The 14,827-nt window shown below is 36.5% G+C and overlaps 2 protein-coding genes across 2 annotated transcripts; both read left to right on the top strand.

Moving 5' to 3' along the window:
• The first annotated feature begins 1,286 nt into the window (after positions 1 to 1,286).
• On the top strand, positions 1,287 to 7,589 carry LOC110414263 (U3 ribonucleoprotein (Utp) family protein). Its single transcript, XM_021425357.2, has 11 exons — positions 1,287 to 1,751; positions 2,252 to 2,429; positions 2,917 to 3,395; positions 4,219 to 4,440; positions 4,572 to 4,889; positions 4,995 to 5,354; positions 5,446 to 5,526; positions 5,613 to 5,696; positions 5,778 to 6,161; positions 6,562 to 6,693; positions 6,969 to 7,589. Exons 1-11 carry the CDS (start codon positions 1,413 to 1,415, stop codon positions 7,113 to 7,115), a joined length of 2,724 nt encoding a protein of 907 aa, XP_021281032.1. The 5' UTR covers positions 1,287 to 1,412; the 3' UTR covers positions 7,116 to 7,589.
• A 290-nt stretch (positions 7,590 to 7,879) lies between these two features.
• On the top strand, positions 7,880 to 14,821 carry GCP4 (GAMMA-TUBULIN COMPLEX PROTEIN 4). Its single transcript, XM_021424520.1, has 16 exons — positions 7,880 to 8,157; positions 8,278 to 8,569; positions 8,653 to 8,789; positions 9,189 to 9,287; positions 9,481 to 9,601; positions 10,217 to 10,489; positions 10,642 to 10,722; positions 10,793 to 10,876; positions 11,170 to 11,256; positions 11,419 to 11,474; positions 11,560 to 11,757; positions 11,930 to 12,155; positions 13,007 to 13,095; positions 13,502 to 13,655; positions 14,096 to 14,218; positions 14,309 to 14,821. Exons 1-16 carry the CDS (start codon positions 7,988 to 7,990, stop codon positions 14,375 to 14,377), a joined length of 2,259 nt encoding a protein of 752 aa, XP_021280195.1. The 5' UTR covers positions 7,880 to 7,987; the 3' UTR covers positions 14,378 to 14,821.
• The last annotated feature ends 6 nt before the right edge of the window (positions 14,822 to 14,827 follow it).

Raw genomic sequence — 14,827 nt, forward strand, 5'->3', positions numbered from 1 at the left:
TTTCCACTACCTCGTTTGCAAGCTCTCTAATGCATAAATAATTTGTAAGTAATGTAGTTGCAGATAATATACATTAATTTCTCCCCATTTTCTCATCATATTCTACTCTCTCTCTCTCTTTTTTCTTCCGTTTCTTTTTATTTTTCCAAAACATATTCGAGCTTATTCACTATGCTAATTACTCCGTTGGAGAAAGATAATTAAGGCGTAATTGCAGGAATATAGTCTCCTCCTCCTCCACACTGAATATATAAAGGAAGGGAGATCAGCAACATTGGTGCTCTGGGGTTTTAATTCAGGGGAGGCCTCTGCCCATGATGCATGACGTACAGTCCTTGAGATTGCTGCTTTCATATCCAAGTTCAGAAAACTCAATCCTTACCATTTATGGCTGGGGATTCCAACCTAATCTACGCAATTAAACAGCCAGCCCAGTTACCATGCACGACGATCAGCTTTATAATTATAATCTACTTCATGTAACTTTTTCATGTTCTGAGAAAAGTTCATGTAACTTTTTGGCTGATGCTGCTGCCCTGCTGGTTTTGTTACAGTCAATCATACTTCAATTATTGACATCTTAATAACGAAACTTTCATGCTTTGCTTTTACAAACAAGCTGATCATGCTTCATCGCTTAAACCAAAATAAGTAGTAGTAAATGATTAAAATTTATAAGTTAGCTTAAAATTTGAAAATTAAAGTAAAAAAAAAAAACTTAGTGTGTACTAAATTTGTTCAAGAGCCAGGAAACACGAATTATATGACAGGGCGAAACGGAAGGTGCCTTTGATTTATGAGGTGGCAATAATAATTTTAAAGAGCTTACCTTGGAAGGAAAATATTGCATATAGCAAAGTTAAGATATGGAAATTTCATTTTTAAATGTCACATGCAATTATTATTTCAATTTGAGTTATCAAACGCAATATGTCTCCACGTTAAAGTAAAGTTATATATACTTTTCACATTTTTTAAATAGTTTTATAAAATAGATCATTACATATTTAAAATATAAAACCAAATTCAACTCCATTTAGAGACTTGAATAGTTAAAATGTAATGCCAATTTAAATATAGTTAATTTGCTCTGTGTGAAAATAAAATTTTGTACTCTGATATAAGAAACCCCATGTTTGCTTGGTGGCCCACTTTTGGATTTTAGCCCAAATTTTGTATCCACCAACTTGTCCTTGTTCAAAGTTTAAACCCACTTAGCTGGGCTTTGAGCCAGTTTCTTAACGAAGGGCCAAGCTTTACCCTGGTCAGAGATTCAGTTCACCCACACCCTTTCGAGAAAGGGTCGGGTCTAGCCTCCAAATTCCTAAATCCTAGTAAACCCCTTCGCTCTCACTGAGAATCCCCAATTTATTTGCAGCCACCACCACCGCTACCGCAAGCTCTGCTTAGCGATGGCAGAAAAGAAGCGGAAAGTGAGAGCAGGAGGCGGCGAATCCAGAACCAACAAAAAGTTCAAAAAGCATTCAAACTCCAAAGGCCTAACCAAGAAAAGCAAGGATAAATCCAATATGAGAAGGAACAGAACAGGTCCTCGCTTGCCTTCTGCGCTGCGAACGGAGCTCGACCGCCTGAACCCTAGAATCTCATCCAACAGCGATGACGAGATCAATTCGAATGTGGAAAACGATGTTTATGAGTACGAGGAAGAAGTGCCCCAAGAAGAGTCTCGGAAGAACCGCCGCTTCGACCCTGTCGAGAACTATGAATACGAGCTTCCCGAGGATTTTGAGGTTCGCTTCTCACTTTTAAGCTCGTTAAGTGAGTTTTCCTTTTTTTCATAATAAATTTATAATGTTCTAGAGTTTATTATATGTTCTTAATTTGAAAACACTTTGTAATTCGGAAATTCAGGGTTTTTGTATTCTATCATTTGCTCAATTTTCGAATTTAATTTTTATTTATTTTTTAAATATAGATCTTCCAAATGAAGCTATATTGATTGAAGCTTGAAGTGAATTGAGTTTGAATCATGTTAAGGAGCTATAGTTTAATTTGAATATCAAGCTGCTAATTGTTGCTTGAGGCAATAACTCCGCAATGATTTCCACAATTTGATGAAATTATGAGTAATGGCATAAATGATTCTGTGGTCTCTAGGAAGTATTTTGATAAAATTAGTGGTTATCGCACATCTCACAGTCTTCTGCTTATTATTTCTAGGATATCGTCGTATCTTGCATCCTAAATTCTTGTTCCTTATATTTATTAATACTTTAATCTTCTCATGTAGGATGAAAATGTGTCATCGGATGATGATGATGACGACGACAATGACTTTGATGTTGGTGGAAATGAGGGGAATGTGATTGAAGATCTTGATGGTAGTGATGGGGTTGAAGAGGAAGATGATGGAAGGCACTTGAGGATGTTGCAAGGAATCACTGGAATGTCAAGTGATGCCTTTGAAGGTAAGACTTTGTTGAATATACATTGACGAATAAGTATGAGGTTCACTGATAAACCAAGTTCAATGACTTATGCGTGCTTTTTAATGGTTGTAGGGCTCTAATAGACAGAATAAGCATCTTGGTCATCTTTTTAATTAATTATCCTATCTTTTCTTGGTATCTCTTTATAAGTTTCTAACAGCTCTGTTGTTTGAGAAGTTGAATTAAATGTCCTCAACAATATGGCCGATATCTGTCTGACACAGGACTTAGCACCTGTGTTTTATGTGAAAATTCTTGTCTACATGACATAGTCATCAATCTGAAACTTATATTTGTATATAACAGTTCTTACATACATGTGATATTTTACATGAATTGCAATGGGTAAACATGCCATCCTTAATTGAAAAATGAGAAAATTATCTGGATCTATTCATGTGGGCATTGGAAAGTTACCTTATACTATTGAGTTGATATGCTTGGTCTCAAATTTTTGACAATGTAGGCAAGAAAAAGAAAAATAATGTGGTTATATCTGAGGCACATCCTGAGTCAGAATACAATCCTACTCGTGATGTTCTGGAGGGTGATGGCCACATTACAGTTCAAGATCTGTTGGAGCCTATTCAAGGAAAACCTGGGTATAGCAAACTTAGAAAAAGAGTGCAACACATGGACAGAAAGTCAACATCTATTCAAGCTCCGCTTCCAAAGGCAGATAGAGAGAAGTTGGAGAGGATGGCAGTGTATGAACATTCAAAGAAAGATATTACTAAGTGGGAACACTTGGTCAAAAGGAATAGAGAAGCTCCGACTATTTTTTTTGGTGAAGATGTAGACTTGGGGTTTTCAACTGTAGGGGCAATAGCTTCTGAATTTGAGCCTAGAACTGAGTTTGAGAAGAAAATTGCTTCTTTGGTTTATGATGAAAAAGTTATTGAAGCTCACAAAGCAGATGGTTCCAAGCTTCTGGAACTAAATAAGGTATCGGCATTTTAGACTGACCTGGTTCACTAAACCTGGCATTTGTTATTTTTATAGGTTTGCAAGATGCCTGCCTCTCCTTCTGGTCATAAACTTTCTATAACCAAACAAACTATTTCTCCTTGCTTAGTAAATTTTCCCTTAAATTTGTGATGATTTTTCATTTCGATCTTTTGATTAAAATATATTGAATACACTAAATTACTGCATGTCTGGATGAGACATAGTTAAATTAGTTTACAACCATGGTCAGATCTTTGAAGATTCTCAGATATACTCCAGTGCATTTACACATCATTGATCGAACTGAATTAATATGACCATTTAATGTTTGATTGCCGATATTAAGTTTTATTTTTTGGTGGAATTTGGACTCAACTTTCTTTCCGTTCAGATGTTAGCATGCTTTTTTGCTTTATAGATTTTCAGAAATATGTGTTGCCATCAGGGTTTTTCTACCAGAGAGCTTATAGGTTTTGGCTCTGACAAGTTTGGACTATAATGTTGAAGAAGTCTTGAAATCAACTGAGATCATAATTTTCTATATGAATGAAAGGAATTTGTCATATTAGGAGCAAACATTAATATAGGTTGCATTTTGATTTTGCATATTTTTATTTTATAGCTTGTCATTCTCTAAATTTTTCTGTAGATATATAAATAAAATCAGCTGGATCTTTTAATATGTTATGCTTCTGCAATGGTCTCTATTCAATTGCATATAATATTGTGTGCAACTGTTGGTCTGTCATTGCTTAAAAATTCAGTTGTTAAGATCTTCAAGATTATTTGAGTGTCTCTGGTCTTCATTGATGCTTGGCAGATATCTGCAGAAGATTACATGAAGCACCGAAATCACATTGCTAAAATGCGCAGCCTTCTTTTCCATCATGAAATGAAGAGAAAACGCATCAAAAAGATCAAGTCCAAAACCTATCATCGTTTAAAAAATAAGGATAAACTTAAAGCAGCTTCTGCAGAAATGCTGATGGATCCTGAGGCAGCCAAAGAGCAGGCTAGGAAGCAAGAGTTCAAACGGGCTGAGGTAATCCATCATCTTTCTTGATTTTCATCAATATTCTGTTCTTCAAATGATATTAGTTCATCTGTGTTCACCCAAAAATAGAGTAAAAAATTTGGAATCTTGATTTTTCTCTCTATTACTTGACAATGCAGGAGCGAATGACTTTGAAGCACAAAAATAAGTCAAAGTGGGCAAGGCGTATTTTAGAGCGTGGTTTGAATGCCCAGGATGAAGGTACTCGAGCAGCTATGGCTGAACAGCTTCACCATCATTCTCTTTTAACAAGAAAAATAAACACTGTGAAGGACAGTAGTAGTAGCAGCAGTGATAGCAGTAGTGATGAGGATGATGAGGGTTCAGACCAGGATAGGGGATCAGAGTTGCTAGAAAAAGCAAAAGAGAAGACACTGAAAGTTTTAGAAGACGATGAGGAAGTGCCTAACTCTGGAGTGCTTTCTTTACCTTTCATGGTATGCTTTGCTTCAATTTTTCCTTTGGACTGTTGAAAGACTTACTCGTAAGTTGTATTTGCTTATTTTCTTCTGATATATTGTGCGTCATTTGTTATGTATTAGGTTCGTGGATTGAAGAAAAGAAAGGAAGAAGCTATTGAAGAAGCAAAGCTTGCTCTTCAGGAGTATGAGCAATTGGAGGGGACAGATGGTGCTGTAAATTTAAAACCAGCCACTGCAAGTGGTAGAAGGGTCTTTGGCATGGCTAATAATGAAGCTTCAGAATCTAACAATAAGATCAAAACTGATAATAATAAGATGAAAATGGATAATTATTATGGTAATAGTGATAGTGAAGATGATTTGGAAGCCAAAGATAATCTTAATATTAAGGGTGGCAGAAAAAATGATGTTGAGAAGGATGCTGGCCCTAACTGTGTTCATAAAGAAGCTGCTGATGTTCGTCAGGATTCTGTATTCAGGGTAATGTGGCTTCTGATTTTGTTGTGGCCTTCCTTTTTCAAATCTTTTACTCCTTGAGGGTAATAGATATTGCTTTTTTTGTGGCTCACAGAATTTTGATGACATTGTTAGAGGCCCGGGTCCAAAAACAACATATGAAGTTGCTATTTTTACCTCAGACTCATGGAGAAAGGTTATGCTTTGCTATCATTTTTTATCACGTTCTTAAATGCAGAGGAAGCTGGTCTTGTACGCTAACTGGTGTGTATGCAATGGCAGATGAAAAGTGGGAATGGAATGGATGCGAATGTCAAAAAGTCACAAGAAATCAAGGAACCTATTGTGCGGAATCAAGACTTGAAGGTTTGATCTCTTTGCTACTGTTAATTATGCTCTACCTTTGGTGTGTTAGGGCAGCTCCTTATTGTCCTGTTTCTTTTCTAGGAAACTCTGAAGGAGGGAGAAGAGGGAAGTGATTCAGATAGCGAAGGACAAATGGTGGATGGGATTTTGTCCGCAGGCCCCAAAGGCTCATATGAACTTCCCTCTCAATCAGAGCTCATTCGACATGCTTTTGCTGGGGATGATGTGGAAGAAGAATTTGACAAGGATAAACAGGAGATCTTGAATGAGGAAAATCCTGAACCTGATAAACCTGTTTTGCTCCCTGGTTGGGGCCAATGGACTCATATACAGCAAAAAAAAGGTTTGCCTTCGTGGATGCTTAAAGAACATGACAATGCAAAGCGGAAGAGGGACGAAACTCTTAAGAAAAGGAAGGATGCACATCTCAAACATGTCATCATCTCTGAGAAGTTAGATAAAAAGGTAAGTGGTTTAGTTTTGTTAATCAACTTCCATCTCAGCATGTGTTGAGGTGATTTCAACTGGGACATTAAAGGTTAAGAGTTGTGTGCCAGAAAATTCTAATATTTGTGAAATTGATTTTTTTTTGAGAAAAATTTATTATTGTCATCAATTATTCTTGAAGATAAAAATAAACTGTATTGTCAACATGTCATACTAGTAAATATGTTGGATTTTGTGTCAAATGAGCCAATTCTTTGTTAGTGTGCATTCATTAAGGAACATGCTTGACAAAGTGTTTCTCATTCTGGTATAGGGGCATCCAGTTGCACTCTGTTTCCCTTTCTACATAGTCTAATTGCACTCTTTCTGGTGGTTAAGTGGTTCTCTTTCTTAATTTCTCTGTATTTGTATTTGACAGGCTGAGAAATTGCAAACAAAAAGTTTGCCATATCCTTTCACATCCAAGGAACTTTTTGAACAGAGTATGCGCATGCCCATTGGGTCTGAATTTAACCCAGAGACAGCAATCAGAGCTCTTAATCGGCCAGATGTAAGTTATTCAATCTTTTCAAAATCAATAGTCCTCAAAACCTCATATTTTCCTTTGGGGGGGTGGGGGTGCTTGTGTAAGGTTTTCATGTGATGAAAGAGAGGGGATTTGTGAAATATAGTTTGGCATTGACTTGGGAAGCTATTTCCATTGTTCCCTTTCTCTCCTCTTTTCCCATTTAATTCTCTCTGCTCCGCTTATGTATTGCTTGCAGCATAATGACTTGATCATGTTTCCCAAATTTTTATCCACTCACCTTGCCTGTGTTTGTGCAGGTGGTGAAGAAACCTGGTGTAATTATAAAACCAATCAAGTTTGAGGAAGTGCATCAGCATGAAAAACCAGAGGATCACAAACGGAGTGGGCAAAAACGAAAGCCAAATAGAAGCAAAGGTGCAGTAGGCAAGATGAAGAAACAATAGAGACACGGCAACTAAATCTCATTTATCCCGAAATTGCTTGCTCTTGTACACTTGTAATTCATCTCCTCCTAAAGGATTGGTGTTTGAAGGATAAAGAATGAAGAGTTACGTTTACTTGTAATCGACGGTGTTTAGGCATAAGCTTGTAGAGCTAGAGCATTAGGTGATTTGAGAGGGGCGGGAGTGTGATAATTTGAGAGGTTTTTGGTAGAAATTTTGTATAAGTTCTCCATGTTTACTGATGCAAGGAAACAAAACAAATTTTTTTTTTTCCAAGGCAGGGGTAATTAATCCACTAATGAAGTGTATTAGAAGAAGTTGTATTATTTATATTTCCTCCTTGCAGCTTGAAAAATCAGCTGTGAAATGAACGAAGGATGATTTAAGGTTTCTTGACCGGTATCTTGTCAGTTAAAATTCAGTCATTGAGTTTACTTCAATACCTAATCCTAAGTGAGAGTGAATTAAAAATCAGTTGTCATTGTTCTCTTATTTTTTAATTTTTTTTCTACTTATTAAATTTAGCGATTGATATTAATAATTAGCATAAATGAATTGACATTAGTAATGTGTAAATGACTGAAACGACATGATTTTTCTGCTCCACCCGTGAGACAGTGCTTTAGTTTGGACTAGATGTATCACTGAGAAAGGCATAGCCCAAAAAGAAATGACGTATTACTACGAAAGGCCCATGCGTACCAATGTTGCGTAGCGCCGGCAAGGTTAAACCGCCTCGGCACTTCACCCGCTAATTTATAATTCAAATTTATAACTTATAAAGAATACTGTGGGTGTTGTTTGTGAACAGGACAGCCATGAATTCTCTCTGATTGCCTTCCATTTTGCAAAAACGATAAGGAAGAGGAAAAATGCTGCACGAGCTCTTACTAGCACTTGTTGGTTACACCGGAGATCTCATAATCGACGAGCGAGAACACTATAAATCTCTTGGCCTTCACTTATCTCCCGACGCCCCCATCTCCGACCAACGTTCCTTCAAGCTTGCTTCCGATATTTCCTTCATCGACTCCAGCGAAAGGTCTTTTTTAAAAAGAATATTTTCGATTCTCAATTTTCGTAAATATCCAAACTCTCCCTTCTTTTTTTTTCCATTCTATTCCTAGGGTTTTTTTTTTTTTTACAATTGCTACTGTTTCAGGGATCTTATCGAGAGGCTAATTACATTGGGGTTTTATTACCGAGAGCTCGATCGCTTTGCCACGAAAGCCCGGAATTTAAGCTGGATAAGGTCCGCTGATGTTTCTCCTTTGGAGAGAGCCGCTGGGTTGTCCAAACCTAAGACCGAGAAGCCAAGCGTTTATCGCAGAGCCATTGCTAATGGGCTGGTGGAAATACTCTCTGTCTATAGGTCTGCTGTTCTTCAAATCGAGCAGAAATTGTTGTCGGAAACCATGCCCATTTTGGCAACTGTCACTCAGGGCCTCAATAAGGTTTCTTCTTAAGCACATCGCATCGCGGATTTAATTTCCACTTGGGCCCTTAATTTTAGTTTATAATTTTTTTGGGGTTGCAGTTCTTTGTTATTTTGCCACCTTTGTACGAGCTTATTCTAGAGATCGAGCGTGATGATATACGTGGAGGACAGCTTCTTAACCTTTTACACAAACGCTGCCACTGTGGGGTGCCTGAATTGCAGGCCTGCATTCAAAGGTATTCACTTTTCTTTCTTACTTTCCTTCTTTCTTCTTCTTCTTTAAAGAAAAAAGAAATGCATATAATTAGTCTCCATCTGTATAAGTATGGCAAATTGTTTTCTGAACATTAATACTATCCTTTATGTACCTTTATGCGTCTTGAGTGAAAATTCCTACTGTAATTAAGAAACAATTCTTCAATATGCTCTTAATTAATTGAGATTAAAGCAATGAAAATGGTCCAACTTTTTATTATGCTTATTTTTCAGTGTTCATGTAAATGCTTGTGAATGGCTGGGACGATGTTTATGCCTTGTTTTTTAGGATCTGTCTTCAAATGTGGTTGTACTTGTGTGTTGATTGTTCTAAAGATGCCAGGACCTTTCTAATCAGCTTGCTAATTCTTAAACCATAGGCTTCTTTGGCATGGTCATCAAGTGTTGTATAACCAACTTGCATCATGGATGGTTTATGGGATTCTTCAAGACCAGCATGGAGAATTTTTCATTAGAAGGTAGGGACTAAGAGTGTTTTTACCCTTTTGATTCAAAATATGTATTTCTTTTAAGATCTTTAAATCTTTTGATTGTTTTTTGGAACTTAAACGTCTTTTAATTCTTTGATTTCATATTCTTGCATAGATATTCTCTTTGGATTATGTTACTTTGCACCTTTGAAACTGGTTTGATAATCATAACACTTTTCAGGCAGGAAGATAGAGGTGTTGACTATCGCTCATCTATCTCGGATATGTCTGAAAAGTTGGCACGCTTGTCAACTGATGATACATCTTTAACGGATTGGCACTTGGGCTTTCATATTTTCCTGGTATTTTGGAGCTGTCTCTAGCATTTTCTTTGTTATCACATTTAAGCAAACTTCTGTTCATTGTTTTAGCTTAAATGAATAATAAACTAGTTGGAATGGGTAAACATAATTCAATGGGTTTGTGGTCAATTGTCATACTTTAAAGCATCACTGTTCTGCTGGAGTCACAAAGTTGGACAACACCATTGTCTTTATGGGAGCAACATTAACAGTTGCAGAATGAGATCTGACATGCCTGATGCAATCACATATGAGTATTTGCTTAGCAAATTGTTATTAAGGTAGGAGATGTCACTTGAAGACATTAGTTTGCATAGATAAATAGCATTGCCACTGGTTTTTCCAATAAGCAATAATTAAGACACAGGGATTTGTGGGTGGATTTCCTTGTTAGGTTAAATATGCATGTTGACGAACATGCACTCTATGTTTAATGATTACTAGTACCTATACATACTTTTGTTATTTACGGAGCTGTTACTATGAACTATAAGTTAACTGGAAGGAAACCTGGAAATGAATCTCTAAATAAAAAGGATTTCAGACACTTCTTTCAAAATGTTCTTAGTTTTGTTGCTGTTGCAAGCTATTTATACTTTTACTCTTGTTTCATAGGATATGCTCCCTGAGTATATCCCTATGCGTGTTGCAGAGTCGATTCTTTTTGCTGGGAAAGCCATCAGGGTTCTCCGAAACCCAAGCCCTGCCTTTCAATTTCGGGATGCTCTGTATAATCAGCAGATAAAAAAAGGCTCTCAAAAGGTTCAAGGATCTTCTGGGCGTGTTCCCTTCCAGAAGGAGCCTTTCCTGGATATAAAAATGGTTGGAGAAGAATTGCTTCCACAATCTGAGGCTGATAAGATTGAAACTATGCTTCAAGATCTAAAGGTTTTCTTCTACAGTCATGTAGTAGTTTATCTACTTATATGCCTTTAAATGATAGAAAGCCTTTATTCATTGTCCATAAATGATAGAAAGCCTTTATTCATCGTCCATAAATGATAGAAAGCCTTTATTCATCGTCCATCTGTTATGTGTAGGAATCATCAGAATTTCACAAAAGGTCATTTGAATGCTCAGTTGACTCTATCCGGGCTGTTGCAGCTAGTCATCTTTGGCAGGTGCTGTATGTCAAACTTGGTAACTGATATATTTGAAGCTTGTATTTACTTAATTTGCTCTATTCTGCAGCTTGTGGTTGTACGTGCCGACTTGAATGGGCACCTGAAGGCTCTAAAAGACTATTTTCTTTTGGCGAAAGGAGACTTTTTCCAGGTAAAGAATGTATAGTATGTATGGCCTTTGCCAAAAAGAAAGGGGGGAGAGAAAAGGGAAATACTTCCCTTAGGTTCTGTGTCCTAGTCTTCCCAGTTTTATTTTTTCCTTTTCAACTAAATAAAATGATTTTATATCCTCAAATCTTGGCTTATAGTTCAATTACAGTCTAATGCTTAGCTTACAGTAGATGTGCAACAAACACTAATTGCATTTCAACATCATGCTGAGGATTTTGACTTTATTCTTGCCAACACGTAACATGTTTTAATAAATATTTATTATGATTCCAGTGCTTTCTTGAGGAGAGCCGGCACTTAATGCGCCTGCCACCTCGCCAGTCAACTGCTGAAGCTGATCTTATGGTTCCATTTCAGCTGGTATGAGATTATTTCTAATAACTTCTTGTTTGAAACCATATATATATATATATATATTATAATAATAAATGTAATCATACTTTTTAAACATAAGTCTTAGCTTATTGAGGTTTCAGATTGAATAACTGTTTGTATGAATTCCATGCTATACTTGCATTGCAGGCAGCCATAAAGACTATTAGTGAGGAAGACAAATACTTTTCGAGAGTATCTTTGCGGTAAGACTCTAGTCATTTTGCCATCAGTCATGCCACTTCTGGAAATTACAAAAGATATGTACTTAATTATCTTTACATCAATCAGGATGCCTTCATTTGGGATCACAGTAAAATCCTCTCAAGTAGATTTACCAAAGACAAAAACATACACTGATGGAAGTTCAGGTGCTGTACTATCAAATGCTTCTTCAGAGACATCACTTGATGGTTGGGATGGTATTGCCCTTGAATATTCTATTGATTGGCCCTTACAGCTGTTCTTTACCCAAGAAGTGCTCTCCAAGTAAGTTTCTATTGCTTCATGGATACCTTATATGTTTCTTATTACCAAATTTTCTTTAGGCAAGAAGCAGTCTTTTGAAATAAGAAATGATAATTGTGTAAGCAAGTCATAGGTTTAGCTTATATGGTTAAAAGACTTTATATTACATTTGTTAATCGTAATTGTGCTCCAGGTACCGTAGAATTTTCCAGTACCTGCTGAGGCTCAAACGAACACAAATGGAATTGGAGAAATCCTGGGCATCTGTTATGCATCAGGATCACACAGATTTTGCCAAACACCGCAATGACCGGATGAACTGCTCAATATCTCAGCCACGGCGGCAGCGTTGTAGACCAATGTGGCATGTTAGAGAGCATATGGCATTTTTAATCAGAAATCTTCAATTTTATATCCAGGTCCTTGATTCTATAGAATTCAAATCATGTGTCTTTGCAAAATTTTTCCAGAGATTTTTCTAGCAAAGAAAGCAAGGGCTTTTATTACGCATGCTAGGCAATTTGATAGAGTTGTCCATTTAAGGGCTTGTATATGTGCTACATCCTTCTTTTAAAATTTGTAGTTAAACTTTACACCTTTGATTATGATCTAGTCTATGGTTATATGGGTAGCTGAAATGGTTTTATTCTCTGATGTAGGTGTTAGATGGGCCTTAGATCTTCATTAGGGTGCTTGCCACTTTTAAGTTTTCAAATTAGCAACACCTGTTGCAGTTACTGCATGTATCTTGACACAACACTGGCATAATCATGAAAACCCCATTAGCGCGCTGTATGATTAGTTTGTAACTTGTCCATTGAGGTATTGGCCAATATTCTGGTGCAAGTTTCTGATCAATATTCATATTGAAAAGTAGGGAATAGTATCATCAGATGCAAAGTCTTTGATGACAGCTTCAGTGTTGCATCATAGGCAGAAAAATAACGTCTGCACCAATGAATAACTTTAAGCACCAATTTCATGGATCCTAGTGAAAACAAGTTGAGACAAAAGTTACTGGGAAGGGAAATCAGATATCGCCAGCTCTGAAAGATTCTACATAGTTTGACCAGACAAATATTGATATAGATTCCTTTTGAGTTTTATAATAATGTTCTTAAATGACATTGAGAATTAGATACCTAATATTTTGATATCAGTCTTGTTTATTCTCTCTTGTTGAATGCAGATGTGTTCTTTTCTTTATGTATTTATATATTATGCATTTCATGAGTCCTTCATAATTGAGATTTTATCTTTTCTGTTTTAGGTTGATGTGATAGAATCTCAATGGAATGTTTTGCAATCTCATATTCAAGATTCTCATGATTTCACTGAACTTGTGGGTTTCCATCAAGAGTAAGTAGGATGAGTTCATTACACTAGCATCCATCTGAATTTTCAAATACTATATTAGACTGTAAATTAACTGTTAAGTTTTTTTTTTTTTATGAATGAGTTATTTCTTAAGATTTTACTTGCTAATATACATGGAATCACAAACATTGTAAACATTGAATCATTATTGCTTGTTACTATTTATAAGGACTTGATTTAGGTGAATTTCATACAAATCATTGCAAAGTATGTTTTGGTTCACGAATGTAGATATCATAGAAATCATGCCATATTATTGCATATAATTTTTCAATGTAGAATGAGTTTATGCATAGCACTTTTGGTGTTTTTCTATTAATTCTTTTGGTTTATCTTGCCAAACATTGATGATATGCTGAGGGTGTACATGTGTTTAACATTGTTACAGGTATTTATCAGCTTTAATTTCTCAGTCTTTCTTGGACATTGGCTCTGTGTCAAGGATATTGGACAGCATCATGACGGTTTGCCTGCAGTTCTGCTGGAATATTGAGAACCAAGAAAGCAGTCAAAACACATCTGAACTAGAACGTATAACCGAGGTATCATCTCTTTTTTGTTCATGAAGGTAGCACAAGCAGAAGTATTTTGAATTAGTGAATATGATGGATATGTGCCTTTAATTTTTCAGATGTTGGTTCAAACTTGCAACTTATGCTTAGTTGGTTTGTGACAATTTGCCTTGGATTTTTAACACTTCAATTTAGGACTAGGTCAAATCACCAAAAAAGGGAAAAATAAATAGATAGGCTAATTCTCTCTTTGGAGACTTTGTCAAGTGTAAAGAAACAAGTTGGTTGGCTTGCCACTTGCTATTAATAGTGGGACCAGACCTCCATCTCTGCATATTTCAGAAGCTGTTATTCTCCTCATTTCAGCTAGATATGTTTTAATTAACTTATGCTTAGCGATTCTCTTATTCATTCATGTTACTAGTTGCACGGCCCTGTATTTTAAAGACACTGTTCTTAACCTTTTCCAGGAATTTAACAAGAAATCAAACTCGTTATATACCATATTGCGCAGTAGCAGGCTTGCTGGGAGTCAGCGAGCTCCATTTCTGAGACGTTTCCTTTTGCGTATGAATTTTAATTCCTTCTTTGAGGTAATCTCTGCATGTTTATGCTGGAGTCTTCCAGATACTCAAAATTTAGCGCATATAATTTTCTTACATGCTGTTTCCTTCTACTAACAGGCAACTGCAAGGGGTGTGCTGAATGTTGTCAGACCACGCCCATCGCTTCCTGTTTTAAATCAGCGATAGCATTTGATTATATGAAATTTCTGAAGTAGCTTGTCTGATTCTTATTTGAGTGTTCCTTGTGGTGCTGCTGTCTCCTTTCATGTTTGTTTGTGGGAGGATGGTGCTTTACTGCCCAGACTGAGGTGCATACTTGTTTTCAGCTTTATGAATTCCCATTAACCATCTCAAATCAGTTACTACTGCATAAGTTATCTGACTTGGAGTTTGCTGCTTGCTCCTTGTTGACCATTGAGTAACCATATCTGGGAAGTTAGATATCATTGTGGGTAGCAGGCTCGAGGGTGCAGTTTATTCTCAGCGGTAAGCAAGCCCTTGGCAGATAAGCCATGCCTTGCTAGGTAGCTGGAGTTTACGAGACCTGTATTTGGCTTGGACTGGCTACCCTTTTGTGATAAGGTGGTGCATTGACGGTTGGTTTCTTTCTTTTCTTCTCTTTTCGTTTTTTTTTTT

The sequence above is a fragment of the Theobroma umbraticum genome, unplaced genomic scaffold (genome assembly GCF_002168275.2).
Source record: "Theobroma umbraticum cultivar Fairchild unplaced genomic scaffold, ASM216827v3 scaffold_4.1, whole genome shotgun sequence".
In the NCBI taxonomy this organism is placed as follows: Eukaryota; Viridiplantae; Streptophyta; class Magnoliopsida; order Malvales; family Malvaceae; genus Theobroma; species Theobroma umbraticum.

Excerpts from the sequence above, each read along its gene's own strand:
- LOC110414263 (XM_021425357.2), top strand. The coding sequence starts at position 1,413 with ATGGCAGAAAAGAAGCGGAAAGTGAGAGCAGGAGGCGGCGAATCCAGA. Across the intron at positions 1,752-2,251 it reads AGCTTCCCGAGGATTTTGAG|GATGAAAATGTGTCATCGGA; the intron begins GTTCGCTTCTCA and ends CTTCTCATGTAG. Across the intron at positions 2,430-2,916 it reads GTCAAGTGATGCCTTTGAAG|GCAAGAAAAAGAAAAATAAT; the intron begins GTAAGACTTTGT and ends TTGACAATGTAG.
- GCP4 (XM_021424520.1), top strand. The coding sequence starts at position 7,988 with ATGCTGCACGAGCTCTTACTAGCACTTGTTGGTTACACCGGAGATCTC. Across the intron at positions 9,288-9,480 it reads GGAGAATTTTTCATTAGAAG|GCAGGAAGATAGAGGTGTTG; the intron begins GTAGGGACTAAG and ends AACACTTTTCAG. Across the intron at positions 11,758-11,929 it reads ACCCAAGAAGTGCTCTCCAA|GTACCGTAGAATTTTCCAGT; the intron begins GTAAGTTTCTAT and ends ATTGTGCTCCAG.